Source organism: Idiotropiscis lumnitzeri, chromosome 19 (genome assembly GCF_059441095.1).
Source record: "Idiotropiscis lumnitzeri isolate Australia: NSW breed Sydney's pygmy pipehorse chromosome 19, RoL_Ilum_1.0, whole genome shotgun sequence".
NCBI classification, from domain to species: Eukaryota; Metazoa; Chordata; class Actinopteri; order Syngnathiformes; family Syngnathidae; genus Idiotropiscis; species Idiotropiscis lumnitzeri.
In genome coordinates, this window is record NC_142409.1 from 1997687 (window position 1) to 2014706 (window position 17020).

Genomic DNA, 17020 nt, shown 5'->3' on the forward strand with positions numbered 1-17020 from the left:
TAATAATAATAATAATAATATTCCCTTTATTAGTCCCACAATGGGGAAATTTGAGATTCGAACCCAGGCCTCCTGGGGAGACTGGGTCCTGAACGCGGCGCCTTAGACCACTCGGCCATCCTGGCAGCCACTCGGCCATCCTATATATGTATGTATATATATACATACATATATGTGTATATATACATATATATATATATATATATATACATATATATATATATATACATATATACATACATATATATATATATATACATATATATATATAAATCAGGTGTTAAGGTAACATTTTTTAGATTTCTTTTTCCTTTTATTTTGAAATACCACATCAGATTTCATTCAAAGGACTTTGGTTGGACACCTGGGGGTGGTGTAGTGTGCCTCAGCAGTAGTCTGGTTGCGGGATAAGAAAACTAAATTTTTAATGATTGTTCGAAATCAGGTGTAAAGGTAAAGTTTTGAGGTTTCGTTGGCATTTTATGTTAAAATTCCACATCAGATTTTAATGAAAGTACTTTGGTTGGATACCTAGGGTGATCTAGTGTTCCCTAGCACTGGTCTGGTTGCGGGATAACAAAAACTGAATTATTAATTATTTTTTTAATATCAGTTCTAATGTCAATCATTAATGCACAGTGAACATTAATTTCTCTTCCTATCCCAATTCTGAACATTTCTTGGTGCAATTCTGAATCTGTTTGCATTCCCTCTAGGTCAGTGGTTCTCAATTATTTCCTGTTACGCCCCCCCTTCCAAGAAGAAAACAATTCGCGCCCCCGCACCAAAATTCTTTTTTTACATTTCGTACTAGTGTACATGTTCTTTGTATATTAATGTCAGATTGTCAATAAAATATCCCTTAACAAAGCTAAATTGATAAAAAAAAAATATCATTTTGAGAACGACTATTGTGAGGATCTCGAAACTCAGTACTCTGTGGTGCAAATATTGATGAGATGCTAAATATTTACTATACGTTTTTGTTTTTTTAACTTTATTAACATGAACAAACCAAACAGTTATTAATACGTACATATTATCGAAAAGAAAAAAAGATACAGGGGGATTTTAAACAAAAATTCTATATAAATAACAAAAAGCAACAGTTTTAATATATTCACTCTACGTTTTTTTATGTTTAAAATACGTTAGACGTCGAACCTCTTCGTTGTGATGACGTCAACCATTTCCGTGTTCCAGCCTGAGAGCGTCTGCTAAATTGCTCACATAGCCGCCGTCTTATTTTATGTTTTAGATACGTAATGGTTGCAATACAACATTTCTATAGCTGCTGGCTCTCCGCCCAATGCGGTTCGAGTCAGACTTCTGTCAAAAGTCGAGCATACATCGAAGCAATTCCTTTCAGCGATTTGCGCGCTTGGCGCCTCCTTGCTCGGCTCCTCTTTAGAACGCTACTTGTTTGCGGAGTTGTTTATTTGCCATCACGTAGTTTGTTGCTTCTGCTGTGCGCGGACTTAAATATAGTTCAAATAAAATCCGTTCTGCTACGGCGCAAGATAGCTTGGCGCGGGTCATTTTAGGAGCGGGGAAATAAATCACTTCCGGGTCCACGAGCGACAGGGAGACGCTTTTGTTTATTAGTACTGCGTGACAGGGCGACACTTTTTTTAAACCTGTACTGCGTGAACTAGGGGCACAAACAGCTTTGACGAGCGCAAACTCGCGTTGTCTGAGATCGCCCTATTTGAGAATCACTGCTCTAGGTGAACATATTGGTTGCCTGTCCGCTGAGAGTTTCATAACTTTATTTTAAGCCCAAACTACTGACGTGCATGCGTTAGTTGGTTTCCTTTTATTTTGAAAGTGCCCAACAGCATCGCTTGTGAGTAGTATTTGTCTTTTCATGTGACACTTGCGTTCGTGTGACGCATTTGATGTTATATACATGTTTAGTTTATGCTTGCATTCTGAGTGCTAGTAACTTTATAGTAAGATATAAACTACATTTTACAAGTTAAGCACTGCTCTTTATATTATCACTTGTGTATGCGTATGCTATAGTTGTACTCCATGTTTTTGTATCATTTCAGTTTTACAAAAGTTATACTCAAGAGATTGAAAACAACAGTAAAACAATTCAACTTTACTCCAGCCTCTGCATTTATCTTGAAGATTGTTCACTATCTGTCAATTTGAGTTCAGACACACACTGAGGACAGAATAAGGGACACTCTATGGTTCAGAAATTACAATTTTTAATTTTTCTCTTGGGTCTGTTGTTTTAATTAGCAAAGTTGTTGCCGTGTTGAAAGGCACTGTTTTAGGAATCTGTTTTTGTACCATTATCTGCATTCACAGTACAAAATCGTTCTGTACATGCAGTAAACAACACATTTTTTATCATTTAGAAAATTGCAGCTTGTAGCCAGGTGCGGCTTGTGTAATCTTTTGTTTTGTTTTTCCCCAAAAAAAGAGTTGGTGCGGCTTATATCCAAGTGTCCGGAAAATACGGTATTCTTAAAATAGATTCATTACTCAAAATATGGTTGGTCAAGTTTACATCACACTTGAAGATGCTGAAAGATAAGTCACTACAATGAAAACTTCCTAACATGTCAACATTAAGGGCTAAACAAAGAAGCGCAAGACTGTAAGAAATGTAGAATTTTTATTCTGTAATATATTCCAAAACGTGTTCCATTCAATGGCAGTGTATTGCATCTCTACTTCAATATGTCACAGAGTGCTTATTGTATCTCATTAATCCACTTTTATTAGGGTTCCAACACTTCAGTAGATGAGAGCTTTGCAGTCTCCTCGGGGCCGCTTGATCTTGGCATAGTTCTTGCTGATGATGTCATAGAGTGCTGCCTGGCGAGAGAAGCGGAGGAGGGTCGGAAGGTGAGATGAGAAGTTTAGAGGCAGAAATGGCGGAGGAAGGAGACATACTTTTGTTTGATAAAATACCTAGAACATCTAAATGAGGTAAGAATAAGAAGAGACTCCAACACAGCAACACATCTATAGCAATTAAGCTCCAGTTAAGATTGCACACAGTTATGTCTATCTAATAAACAAAAAATAAATAAATATCCCTCCATGCACACACTGCCTGTCAATTCGGACTCCCCCCAACTCCTCCCACAACATTAAAATAAAAACATTGGTAATTAAAATATTCAATGATTTTAGTTGTCAGAGCTGTTTCTAATATTTGGCCCTTCTCATATAGCTAAATAAAGTAACTGACTATCACTTGGCAACATGACGAAGCACTCAGTATTTCACTCTAGATGTGTGAGATAACTGGCATGATGCCTAGGTGTATGAAAGCAGTAATTGTTCTTACATATGTGGCGCACATGTCCAAGACCATGAGACGGAGCTCAAAGTACTGAGTATTGTCCAGCTCGTGAACCAGTTCCCGGTAGTCTCCCTGCAGAAGACACGCAACAACATGACATTGAAAAACAATGCTACAAAATTACACTTATACTAAGCATTTAACATGTAAAGTTTTTGTCGTGCAATGAGTAGAGATTCAGTACAAAGTGAAGTTCTGACTGACCACGTGGGGTGTTTTAGACGCTTTGGCCACTGCATCACCTCTCTCACTGTAATATCTGAAAGACAAGACGGGATTGCATCATCCTTGAATTGAAAAAATACACACACACATTCTCTCAATTATTTTGTTGAGTACTCGATGGATCAGAATCTAAAGACACTTTTTAATTTCCATCCAAATCTGATATTTCATATTGAATTTGTGCTTCAAGAGCTGGTTTGGTCCATAACATGCCAGAAAAAAAATTATAATAACGTATGTGCCCTCAAGAGGCGGGGACTGGTGAGGTGGTGTGTAACATTGGCCAGCCGCCGCGTGATTGCTTGGGTGTGAGTTGTGACTTACAGCAGTTGCTGTGACTCCCACCTCCCGGACATACACACATTTTGTGGACGGAGGCCAGTGGATGAGAATTTTTTTTAAAAAAAGAATGGACGAAACAAGGGCGGAAATGCGTTTTCGGCCATCCCTTTAATCGTCTTAACCAGGTTAATTACCCACGGATGCCATTTCACTGACAGAATCACTTTCAGCCTGTCTTGTACAGGGCTGTGCCGATAATTCAATATCAATATGCATCACGATAGTTAGGTGATTGATATCAATAGAAAATGGTATCGATAAATTATTGATCCAAAAAAAAACAACGGAGCAGATTCGACCTATCATGGCCCAACTTGTAACAAACTCCCTCCCATTTAGGAAATACAACCTGAAGGATCATGCATGCGTTGCTGAGCTAGCATGACTCAAAACAAACAAACAAAAAAACGGGTGGTGAAAGGTCGACTTTCCGGTTGACTTGACGAAACGGGCCTCAGTTCCATCACACTGGAGCTCCGGAAGATTGAGGCCGGCGGGCATAATAGTTAAGCCGATGACAAGCCCCCCCCAGACACGCACGGGACGAAACGGCCCATAGCTCCATCACACAGGGACTCCGGAGGAGCGAGGCTGGCATGCGTAACAGTTAGGCCGATGACAAACACCCTCCCTGGACACGGACTTGACGAAACGGCCCTCAGTTCCATTACACGGGAGCTCCGGAGGAGCGAGGCCGACGTGCGTAATGATTAAGCCGATGACACTCAAGTTATTTAAATTTTGAAACAACTTTGAAATAAACTTAAAATTAATTTTGGAAATAAATTTATTTCAAGATGACACTCCGAACCGTAAACAGGGCGGCATGTTTAAATTGTGTATTTAACTTTTTTTCACTATCATTTTGAAGGTTAAATGTTCCATTTTAAAATAAAACATATCAGAATTCAGCCCTTTTCACTTTATTTTCAATAGTAAAAAAAAAAATAATAATAATAATTTGATATACAGTGAAACCCCGCGACTTCGCGGTTCACCTTTCGCGGGTTCAGTGCTTCGCGGGTCTAAAAAATATTTGGGGGCATTGTAGTTTCGCCGAGCGGCACGAGGGGGCGCTGGAGCGGTTAGACGGCCGGCGTGCGCCAAAGAGGAGAGTGGACGAAGAAGAGAGTGGACGAAGAAGAGCACGTTCCCCCGGACACGATTGGTGGCGACGTTTCGCGCGGTTCGGACCGTACCAGAGCTCCGGCCGGCGTGCGTGGCAGTTAAGCCGTAGAGGAGCACCTTCCCCGGGCACGGGCGGTGTCAAGCGGCCCCTGAGTTTAACTGAATGGAAGCTCCGGTGGAGGAGGGCATGCTCGCGTCACAGTAAGCCGAAGAGGAGCACTTTCCCCGGGCACGGGCGGTTCCAAGCGGCCCCTAAGTTTAACCGAATGGAAGCTCCGGGGGAGGAGGGCGGGCGTGTGTCACAGTTAAGCCGAATAGGAGTACCTTCCCCGGGCACGAGCAGTGCCAAGCGGCCCCTAAGTGTAACCGAATGGAAGCTCCGGAGGAGGAGGGCGGGCGTGCGTCACAGTTAAGCCGAATTGGAGCACCTCTTCCGCCCGGGCACGAGCGGAGCGCGAGGCTGTCAGTTATGAATGAATAAATAAATAAAGAATGCCACCTTTCATTTCACAGGGCACACCGGACGGCGTACCAGCAGGTAAAAGTCGGAGTAATTAAATAAATACAAAAAGAATGGCTGGGGAATAAAAAAATAATACGTTTTAATAATAATTTGTTTTTTTTGTTATAACATGAATTTCACTCTCTCTCTCTCTACCCGTATATATATATATATATATATATATATATATTTTTTATTTTATTTTATATATATTTATTATATATATTGTATTTTTTTTAAGCATTTTTGAAGGTGCGCCGCTACTTCGCGGATTTTCAGTTTTCGCGGGTGGTCTCGGTCCCCATTAACCGCGATAACCGGGGGTTTACTGTATATCGATAGTGACCGATATGACATACTTGCATCACGATATAGTTTTCAGCCATATTGGCCAGCCCTTGTCTTGCATGTGTAATGCGCCAATACACTACTTCAGACCAAATGTCAAATATCATGATGCGCTGGGCCCGCCCACCAAGATTCTTGAGGCACAGACTTCTAAAAATAAACTTTTTATTATAGTGCCGCTCACAAGCCAGTGAGGAATTGCATTTTAATTTTCATGAGTTGAAGAACAATCTTACAGACACTTTGACACAATGACAGGATGCAAGTCATTAGTCAAAAAGTCATGTACGAGCAAGGTGTCACGTCCAAACTAAAATGATCACATAACCGTAAATTGAATAGCATAATAGCAAATAATCAAACAACTAAAACAGGACTTTCGAAACGTAATTGACATAAAACTCAAGTTTTAAATGCTATTTACAGCCATAGTGCCGCAAAACATGCTCGTGTTTAATTTTATCATAGGAGCAACTTTTGTGGAGAGAAATACAAATGTTGAGTTGCATATCACTAAGACACTAAAACTATTAAAAAAAAGTGATGTCAATTTTGTTTACTTGATGGCCAGTCTTATCTGCAACAGTCAATCACAGCCTCACTGAAAATAATGTTCGTATCGCAACGAATATGTCAAAGTTTGCATGCGAGAAACCTCTAAAAATATTGCCCCCCAAAAATGTTGTACATCATGGACGCATTTTTATATATATAATAAAATAATATATTATATAATATGGGCGGCACGGTGGACGACTGGTTAGCACAATGGCCTCACAGTGAGAGACAGCATCGGGCGTGGGTTCAATCCCAGCTACGCCCATCCTGTGTGGAGTTTGCATGTTCTCACCGTGCTTGCATGGGTTTCCTCCGGGTACTCCGGTTTCCTCCCACATTCCAAAAACATGCATGGCAGGCCGATTGAACACTCTAAATTGCCCCTAGGTATGAGTGTGAGTGCGGATGGTTGTTTGTCTTTGTGTGCCCTGCAATTGGCTGGCAACCAGTTCAGGGTGTCCCCCGCCTACTGCCCGAAGATGGCTGGGATAGGCTCCAGCACCCCCCACGACCCTCGTGAGGAGAAGCGGTACAGAAGATGGATGGATGGAATATATAATATTTTCAGACGTTGGTGTGAGCATAACTATAAATATCAACATCAATTTTGGTGACTACTGACGTCAGTTTTTGGGGGCGGACAGAGAGCGATTATTTTTATGAATAAGTAGTGCAAGGACGGAAGGTGCCCAGGTCCCGGACGGAGGACGCAGGCCAGACCCGCGAAATAGGCTCAAGTTCCCATCTTTGGGTATTATGACAAGTAACCCACTATGCATCTATTGTCAATTCAACATCAATATGAAATCAACTGACAGGCTTCAAGAAGATGCGCTTACTTTGAAATCTGAGTCTGGAATCCCTCGACCTTGGTGCGTGAGCTTGTCAACATCTCAAACACTTTTTCCTAATGGTAAACAGAAACAAAATTACTTTAACAAACATGAGCCTGAACTAAAACATACGCACACGCACGCACAAAAGTGATGAAGTCATTCAACTTGTTCTTAGTTACCAACCTGCACTGCAACACCAAAGTTGTCACCGTCTTCAATTTTAGGAATTTGAATTTGTATCCACATGGTCACCTCCATAAAAAATATTCAGAAATAATTTAATTCATAGCCATAGAAACAACAAATGTGACCAAAATTAATAAATATGCACAGAGACCTGAAAAAGTATGTCATTTGCGAGACATCTGTGGAAAATATATGTTTAAAAATTATATTATAAAATAGAATATACTCTTGCAATTATTATTGTTCATTTTTTAGGAAAATCTTTATAACTAACTCTAAGGAAAAAAATCAGTTAGTTTTCAGACACAAGCAGCAAAAACAAAACTATTTCATTTAAATTAATTTTAACTAGTATCAAATAGACACAAAAAAGAATACTGATTTAATTTTCAAAATATAATCAACCACACAGCAGCGAGAAAATACATATGAAAAATATTTGACTATATCTTAACACCTGTAAAAAAACAAATGCAAATCAAAACTAATTTCATTTGTAAGCACCCACATTCAAGAAAAAAAAATGAATTCAATTTTAAAACGAATTATCAAAATTAGTATCCAGTCACTGGCAAGATGAAATAATTCGATTTAAAAAGTAATCACACAAACACAGGTAATAAATAAATAACTTTCTAATTGATTAACATCAACAGAAGTATTTAAAAATATGTATTTAAAAATTATATCATTAGTAAACAGACAGTGGTGAGAAACAAATGCAAATGGACACTTTTAAATAAAAATAGTTTAATTTAAAAATATTTGTATTACTCCCCAAAGAGACCTGCAGGAAAGAAAATATTTTATGATTGATGATTTTAGAAGAAGGAAATATTTCAGAATTGAATGAATTAGTCTGTTATTTTAAAAAGTTACATTCTTGATTTCAAAACAACGTACCTTTGGTCTCTTTTCATTCACACACGCATGTCAACAAGACGAGCAAACTCAGAGTCAAAGCGCTGTTGGGACCAACCGTGTTGATCTTCTCCTTCAGCGTCTGGATCTGAGGCTTGACCTCCTTCAGGAGTGCCTCCACTCGCTCGTTGCAGCAGATGGGACCACAAGGAGGCCCTGATGAACGCACAAGACTTCCCCCATTTACTAATTTCACTCGGGTTCACTTAAGCTGCAGCACTGACAATCGTGCCCAGCAACATGCTAAATTACTTTCTGGTGAGTAGAAATGCTATGAAAATTAGTGTGAGATTACAGCAACTAAATGGCAACCATTCACGTTCAATTCCCAGTAGTAGTAGTAGTTTCGTGCTCCTGACTTGAAGGTATTCACCTGAATCCTCCTCCTCCTCCTTCTTTTTGTCTTTCTTCACCTCTTTCTACAACAGAGGGAAGCAGAGTTTTTTTTTTTTTTTTAAATCTCTCACCAACAAATCATATCCAGCCATTGCAGTGACTTGCTGAGGAGGTAACAATTGTATTTCCTTTACTCCCCGTTTTTTCCCCCAAAATCACATGGCAGCTTGCTACCTCCTTTTCCTCCTTCTTGCGTTTAGCCTCCTCCTTCACAGGATCAGGGATGGGGATGTCCAACGGTGCCTTCAAGGATGCCCGGTCATCACAACTGAAAGAGGACTATACATAGCGCTTTAGACACGTTTTGTATGTCATAAAATACTGTACATACTTTGTCTCTCTCAACTATATTAGAGGTTAATTCACCTTTTTGCTTATCATATTTATTTTGTAATGTTGACTTTATGTGTTTCTTTCTTTGAACACTAACCTTCAGGAGCACCTGCAGCTCTTCGATTTTCTGAGGGAAAAATGTTGAGACGACCGCTTCTGCCTTTTTTTTAATATAACAAAAAAAAGTTTTTAAAGATGTATATATCATATTACATTACATTTTCCTACTTCTCCAATTTACTGCGAAGCTTTTATCATATATATACTACATATACAAAATATATATAAATATACATATAATATACATATACACATACAAATGGTAAAATTTTGGAATTGATAGAATGTATGTATGAATACAATTCTTCTCCTGTAAATATGACTGTTAAAACAAAATAATCAAAACCAACTGAGCTTTACAGGCATCTTTCTTATATTCGTCACATAGAAACAAACAGTCCAAATATGGGCTCCCCCGAGTAGGTTATCCACGACCACAATTATCAAACGAAACCAAAACGAAAAGTATTTGTATCTTGGCCCTATCGTAGGAGACGCAAAAATGTTTTGGGGAAATTCATTGACAGCATGGTTCATTACCTCCATGGTGAGTTTCTTGGAGAAGTCGTCCACCTGAAATTTAGAATGTCGTGTAATGTAAGATACATAGTGTCACAGCTCCATGCTCCCATGACACAACTAAACAGCTCACTGCTCCCTGCTCACCTTACAGGACCCCATGCCGCATGACTGAATAAAGTTTCATTTCAGCACTACATAAACTTGTCAGTTTACTGTGTATAAATGGGTTGGACATTATTATACAGTCCGTACGACATACATAAACAGCCCTGAGCTTACCTGCTGCTTCGACTCAGTGCATATATCCATTGCGGCCATATCGCATCTAAAGTTGAAACCCACCCAAAATTAAGTGTTATGAATATGTTTAAAGTTGGGTTGGGCAGCAACAAATAGAAAATACCCTCACACTTGGTTGGAATTCATTGCCACGAGAAGACAGGCACAATTACTCAGCATGAAAACTGACACGAAAGTAAATGGTTCATGGGGTTCCGCACTCCGTATCGTAGTGCACTGTGGGACTTTGAGTTAAATGAACGTTGTGCCTTCTTTTTTCTTGACCAATATAATAATAATGCCTTTATTAGTCCCACAATGGGGAAATTCGAGATTCAAACCCAGGCCTCCTGGGGAGACTGGGTCCTGAACGCGGCGCCTTAGACCACTCGGCCATCCTGGCAGCCACGAGATTCGAACCCAGGCCTCCTGGGGAGACTGGGTCCGGAACGCGGCGCCTTAGACCACTCGGCCATCCTGGCAGTGAACCCTCGGTTATCGCGGTTAATGGGGACCGAGACCACCCGCGAAAACTGAAAATCCGCGAAGTAGCGGCGCACCTTCAAAAATGCTTAAAAAAAAAATATATATATATATATATATATTTATATATATACGGGTAGACAGAGAGAGAGTGAAATTCATGTTATAACAAAAAAACCCAAATTATTATAAAAAAATATTTTTTTATTCCCCAGCCATTATTTTTGTATTTATTCAATTACTTCTTTTTGTATTTATTTAATTACTTCGACTTTTACCTGCTGGTACGCCGTCCGGTGTGCCCTGTGAATGTTATGATCCTCCAGCTCTGCTGGAGGATTGAGCAGGACTCTCCAAACGCAGACACGGGAAAAAAGGTGGTGATACAAAGATATTTATTATAATCACAATATAGTCAGTATCCAATTACAATCTAGGACTATGAGGGTCTATCGGCTATAATATATATAATACCAATCTATCGGCGGAAAGAACGTAAAGCGCTGGTGGAACACTCGCACCAGGAAAAGGGAATAACTATAGAACGAAAAACGCTTGCAAAAGGCAAGGAATGACTAACGAAGATTGCTTACCACGGAAGGATAAGAGGAGACCAATCATCGACAGAAAAAGAGAACAGAAAACGAGCAGAGCTGTAGCTGATAACGAAATGAAAGAAAAACGCGACAACAAGATAACGATCGAAGTACGGGAGCATGAGCAAGTAGGATAACAATCCGACGCCAGGTAGTCAGTGTAGGTGGATTATGTAGTGAGTGTAATCAGTGAGTGAATGGGAATCCTGTGCGGGGCTGGTGGGCGCGTCTCGCAGCAGCTGACGGCATGGCGCGAGACGATCGCTGGAGGAACGCCCACACAGCTGAAAAAACCAAAACACACGCGGCATGACAGGCACGGATCATGACAGTGAAATGAAAGGTGGCATTCTTCATTTATTTATTTATTCATTCATAACTGACAGCCTCGCGCTCCGCTCGTGCCCGGGCGGAAGAGGTGCTCCTCTTCGGCTTAATTGTCACGCACGCCGGACCTGCTCCCCCGAAGCGTGTCTCCGTTCGGTTGAACTCGGTTTCATTTCGTCCCGCTCGTGCCCCAGGCGGAAGATGCTCCTATTCGGCTTAACTGTGACACACGCCCGCCCTCCTCCCCCGGAGCTTCCATTCTGTTAAACTTAGGGGGCGCTTGACACCGCCCGTGCCCGGGGAAGGTGCTCCTCTTCGGCTTAACTGTGACGCGAGCATGCCCTCCTCCTCCGGAGCTTCCATTCGGTTAAACTTAGGGGCCGCTTGGCACCGCCCGTTCCCGGGGAAGGTGCTCCTCTACGGCTTAACTGCCACGCACGCCGGCCGGAGCTCTGGTACGGTCCGAACCGCGCGAAACGTCGCCCCAAATCGTGCCCGGGGGAACGTGCTCTTCTTCGTCCACTCTCTTCTTCGTCCACTCTCCTCTTCGGCGCACGCCGGCCGTCTAACCGCTCCAGCGCCCCCTCGTGCCGCTCGGCGAAACTACAATACCCCCGAATATTTTTTAGACCCGCGAAGCACTGAACCCGCGAAAGGTGAACCGCGAAGTAGCGAGGGTTCACTGTAAACATATTGGCGTACTTGCTGTTTTTGTAGTTTGTTAACTTGTAGCTGACCCCTATTTCTAATATTTTTCTTGTTTTTGCCTATAGTTATCAGGCAAATTTTATAAATTTTAAAATTATAAAATTTTGGGGGGTCTTGTACTTTTATAATATATATATATATATATATATATATATATATATATATATATATATGTTAGGGCCATCAAAATTACAGCGTTAACTCAGGTGATTAATCCCAAAATTTTTAACTCAGTTAAATATTTGAACTCAATTAACTCAGTTTGATTTACTTAAAAAATTATTTGCATACTTAGCAAATATTGTGCTATATTAGCTGTGCACCTTTAGCAAATCATCTCAGATCAAAACACTGTGTTCAAGTTACCACTGGGCCTTGCAAACCAACACTGCTGGAGTGAGGCGCTTGTAGGCAGTTTTGAGAAATGTTTAGAAGAAAAATGTCTATAAAGATGTCTCCATTTAGATCGTATTCAAGAACCAAAGAAAGGTATTAGAACAGTCTTTGAACTAAATATACTTCATACTTGGTGATTTTGCATCAATTCCAAGATATTATTCAAGTAAATTTCTGTTACAAGCTTTGAAAAAATTGTAGTTGAAAAATGTGATTAATCGTGACTAATCATGGAATTTTTTGTGATTAATTAGTTAAAAAAAATAATCACTTGACAGCACTAGCCGATTGAACACTCTAAATTGCCCCTAGGTATGAGTGTGAGCGCGGATGGTTGTTCGTCTCTGTGTGCCCTGCAATTGGCTGGCAACCAATTCAGGGTGTCCCCCGCCTACTGCCGGAAGATAGCTGGGATAGGCTCCAGCACCCACTGCGACCCTAGTGAGGAGCAACCGGTACAGAATATGGATGGATGGATATATAGATAGAGAGAAAGAAAGAGAGAGAGAGGGAGAGAGAGAGAGAGAGAGATAGGCTACTTGTTTACTAAGGAGAAAAGTAAGTGAACTGCTTACAAAGTTGCATACGATTCTTTCCTCAATTAAATTGTTGGAGATTTTAAAGACTTTTGTGCCAATTTTCAGTGGCACGTGAGCATGAAACGAAAAAATAAAGAAATCAGATGACCAAAGAAAAGTTGAATGCCTTGGATCATCTGATTTCCTTGATTTTTTTTTCACTTTGCACATGCCACACTGTAAAAAAATGGGGAGTCATATTTACTTAAAAAATCCTAGTTAACTTTTTTCACTCCGAAATTCAAAGTAAATTTTACAAGAGTTTTTGAGTACATTTTACAACTTCATTCAATTTAAAAAGCCATTCCAAGGTTGAACCCACTTTATGTTTTTGTACTCACGTTTCATACACCAAGGAGCTCAATGCGCTAGAGGGTCAAACCCATAACCACAAGGTTGGGAGACGGCCACTCTCCACCTGAGCCATGCCACTGATACAGTCCTTTAGTATTATTGGTGTCAGGTGCAAACCCCGGAATCCTACCTCCAAGGCAACAGTTTTGGCCTCCTTTTGGAGATACCAGCAATATACTCACCCCAGGTCATAGAGCCATAGTTTAGGTGTACAGCAGCCATCTTCACTCCTCAATAACATTGAGTTACCTTGTGTATGAAATGAACTATGTGAAGAAGTAAAACCCAACTTCTCTTGAAATGCTTTTTTTAAATTCAATGAACTAGTGAAATTTACTACAAAACTCTTCATGTAAAATTTACTTAAAATGTCTGAGTGAAAAACTTTTGTTGATTTTTATCAAGTAAATATCAACCCCCATTTTTTACAGTGCACTATAAATGATTCAACATTTATTTGGCTTGTCATGCTGAGGAGTCGGCGCTGGATTTTGGCTTCTATGTGTCATCTATTGGAGTGCGCGGTGTCAGGCCCCTTTGACCTCAAAACCCCTGCGTAATACAGCGCAGCTACGCCACTGGTCACCAGTTCACCATTGATGAAACATGACCCCCAGTGCGTGTGTGTGTGTGTAGGTGTGCGACCGTGTGTGTGCGTGTGCGTCGGTGTGGGCGTGTGTGTGTGGTGTGATTACACTGCAGTCTACTTTCAGGCTCATGGTCACAGGGATTCTTTCGTCAGGTGTGCACTGCAACCTTAACCAAATACTGGAGACGCTGAGTGGACGAAAAAAAATAAACAGACCAGAATACAATTGATTGTTAGTAGATAAACACTGGTGCGTACACTCAACTGAGCACATCACACTGGGGGTCTCAGTAACAGTTGTGGTCGGTCGGTCAGACCCCCTCTGCAGAGATTAATAATCAAAATCCAATATTTATTTGGATGAAACATATAATATTGATTCTCAACTGCTTCGGATAATGTACATAGCCGTAGCATGCTGTTATATTGTATAGAATTATTTGAGTAGCATTGATTTTTTTTTAACTGTGAAGAAAAATATCAACCGAATTTAAAATGATATGTTTGTGGGCAGATGTGGCACATTAATAAGTCACTCATTAAATGTGTGCTATTTTGGAGCCAAAGGGCAAAGGCTGTACTTATTTACAGTGACGTGAGAGGACTATAAATTGTTGATTCTTAGATTTGACTGAATGGTAGATTAAAAATCTCTGGTTTTGTCATACATGTCAGTGTAGCAAAGAAATACACTGCACAAATGTTGTAAGCACACTGGGACATTTCATCATCCCTTACTGGTTACACGCTGATTAAATAATAAGATTATGGTGACCAGATCATGCGTATCGATGCCATTTTTGTTTTTATGTAGTCCTCCAAGGGTCATGCTGAATGTATGAAAAGATTATGATGCAACAAATGTTGAGTATTTTGGCATTGTTCATTAAATATTTTTGGGCCTTTAATTTCAATTCCTCTGCGGTATTTGTGGAATTGAATGGCGGCCCTGTAGCAATATGGTGCTATTTAGTACTGATAATCAAAGTGAATTTTATTTTATTTTAAATTGTTTATACTAATCAACATGTATACTGTATTTGATTTCATTCATTTGTTCACCAGTACGGCATTAAAATATTTTTTAAATAGTTGTTTTATCTATAAATGCAGAATGATGCCATATTTCATTTAATGACATTATTTGTCATGTCATTATCCACACCGCTTATCATGCACAGGGTCACGGGAGGGTTCTGGAGCCTATCCCAGCTGACTATGGACGAAAGCCGCACTACACCCTGAACTGGTCGCCAGCCAGTCACAGGGCAGACACAGACATTGTCACTGAGTGGGAACCGAACACATGCTGCCCGCACAAATGTACCACTGAATTTGTTCATTAATTTTAGTTTATTTCAATTGCTCAGATTAATCAGAGCTAGCCTGAACCTGTATTTAATCCTGTACCGTGTGTAGCAGACATTTACTGTCAATCAGCATTGAATAATTTTACACAATATGTTCTGGACGCTGGGCAGTCAGTCAATGAGACAAGATGAGGGAACGCACACTTAGTAGCATTTGAACACAAGACACACACATTAGTAGTGGGGTTTACGGTATTACAATTACGAGTGGTTATTGGAGTGATCCAGGGTTACTTTGTGGACATTAAGAATGTATCCGTGAGTAAAGCACTAAAACCCCAAACTTCTCAGAGCTATAACATACATTCATGCATGTAATGCAATGCCATGAATTTAGATTCAGTGTTTGTAATACATGCAAAAGAACAGATTAATAATGTGAAATCACACTGCATTATAAAGTATACATAACATGTTATTTAGGAATGGTATATCTTTGGGACAGCAAATAGATGCAGGGCCTTTCTGGGAGCTTTTTGTGGGGGTCACATTGGTGCAAGAAAACTCTGAGATGTAAAGACACAGATAATTGAAGCCATATAGACATCTGATCCGGTGGTTTGGAAGTGGGCTTGAAGGAAGGGCCAAAGTGTTTAAAGGTACCTCCTCCCCCCAAAACGTTACCCTTTCATTGGTCAGTTAAAACGTCAATCACTACAGGCAGTCGCATTGCATGGTTTGACTGTGGAGACGACAGTTATTAGCCAATCAGTCATTATGCAACAAAAGTGAATTTTTGGTTACATGACTCAGTCTTGATTGTCATGTCACGTCATTATCCACACCGCTTATCCTGTACAGGGTCACGGGAGGGTGCTGGAGCCTATCCCAGCTGACTACGGGCGAAAGGTGCACTACACCCTGAACTGGTCGCCAGCCAGTCACAGGGTAGACATAGACACCGTCACTGAGTGGGAACTGAACCCATGCTGCTCGCACACAACTCGGGCGAGTGTACCACTACACCATCAGTGACTGCCAGTCTTGATTAATCTTAATGAATTCTTCTACAGTCAATGTATTGTCTGGTGTGACTACCACTTTAAGTGATTTGTCATTGGTCAAAGTCAATCATCACAGGCCAGCAATGATTACCTTCAGTTCCAGTTAGGTTGTTTACTGTTGTAGAAAGTACCCAGCAAGTACACCAATTTGAAATCTGATTGATTAAAAACACAATCACACCTCATTTTATGTGGCCCGCGATGTTAGGGATCCCGGCCCTAGACCTTGAGCCCCTCCCTTTGTGTGCGTGGGGGTGTGTTTGTGTGTGTGTGTGTGTGTGTGTCTTTCAGGGGCGTGGTGCTGGGACCAGATGTGAGCAATTAACATCAAGACTACTTAAGCTGGGCCCGAGCACCACCTTGTCGCCAGATCAACGGTCTCACTCAAGAGTTACTACATCCAGCCAGTTTGCCTTAAATAACTGACAAATATTTTAGTATCTGAGCTTGCCTTGTTCCCTGTGTTCCATAGATCGTCTGCCCTCTGCTCCATGCTTGCCAGCCGTGTATCCTGCGACCCCTTGGATTGCTTTCTTTTGAACTGGGACTGCCCTCAATAAAATCATCACCTTTTTCATCTAATCCACCTGCCTCTTTGCTCTTGGGTCTTCCACACACCAAGCAACCTAATATACGAAGCACGTCAACTTC

At 40.7% G+C, this 17020-nt stretch overlaps 1 protein-coding gene and 1 long non-coding RNA gene across 3 annotated transcripts in view; one reads left to right on the forward strand and one right to left on the reverse strand.

The window, feature by feature from the left end:
• Window positions 1-2613: 2613 nt before the first annotated feature.
• Window positions 2614-10187, reverse strand: psme1 (proteasome activator subunit 1). Of its 2 annotated transcripts, XM_088283054.1 has the most exons (12): window positions 10095-10187; window positions 9965-10010; window positions 9704-9736; window positions 9201-9263; window positions 8945-9049; window positions 8748-8793; window positions 8433-8530; window positions 7451-7519; window positions 7271-7338; window positions 3533-3587; window positions 3314-3400; window positions 2614-2835 (listed from the first exon to the last, which is right to left on the reverse strand). In XM_088283054.1, the coding sequence occupies exons 1-12, from the start codon at window positions 10142-10144 to the stop codon at window positions 2755-2757; spliced, it is 801 nt and encodes a 266-aa protein (XP_088139180.1). In that variant the 5' UTR covers window positions 10145-10187; the 3' UTR covers window positions 2614-2754. The 2 variants fall into 2 exon arrangements, with proteins under 2 accessions (XP_088139180.1, XP_088139181.1); XM_088283055.1 differs by lacking the exon at window positions 7451-7519.
• LOC148317978 (uncharacterized) overlaps window positions 2818-17020 on the forward strand; it is a 14252-nt gene continuing 49 nt past the window's right edge. The window contains exons 1-3 of the long non-coding RNA XR_015839914.1: window positions 2818-2865; window positions 16578-16746; window positions 16842-17020. The exon at window positions 16842-17020 is cut by the window's right edge and continues 49 nt beyond it. This is a non-coding gene — a long non-coding RNA (uncharacterized LOC148317978). The remainder of the gene's footprint in view (window positions 2866-16577; window positions 16747-16841) is intronic.

Coding starts and splice junctions, on each gene's coding strand:
- psme1 (XM_088283054.1), bottom strand. CDS start 10,144: ATGCTGAGTAATTGTGCCTGTCTTCTCGTGGCAATGAATTCCAACCAA. Junction 3,588..7,270: donor TTCCAGACTCAGATTTCAAA/GTAAGCGCATCT, acceptor CTTGTCTTTCAG/ATATTACAGTGAGAGAGGTG. Junction 2,836..3,313: donor TGGACATGTGCGCCACATAT/GTAAGAACAATT, acceptor TTCTCTCGCCAG/GCAGCACTCTATGACATCAT.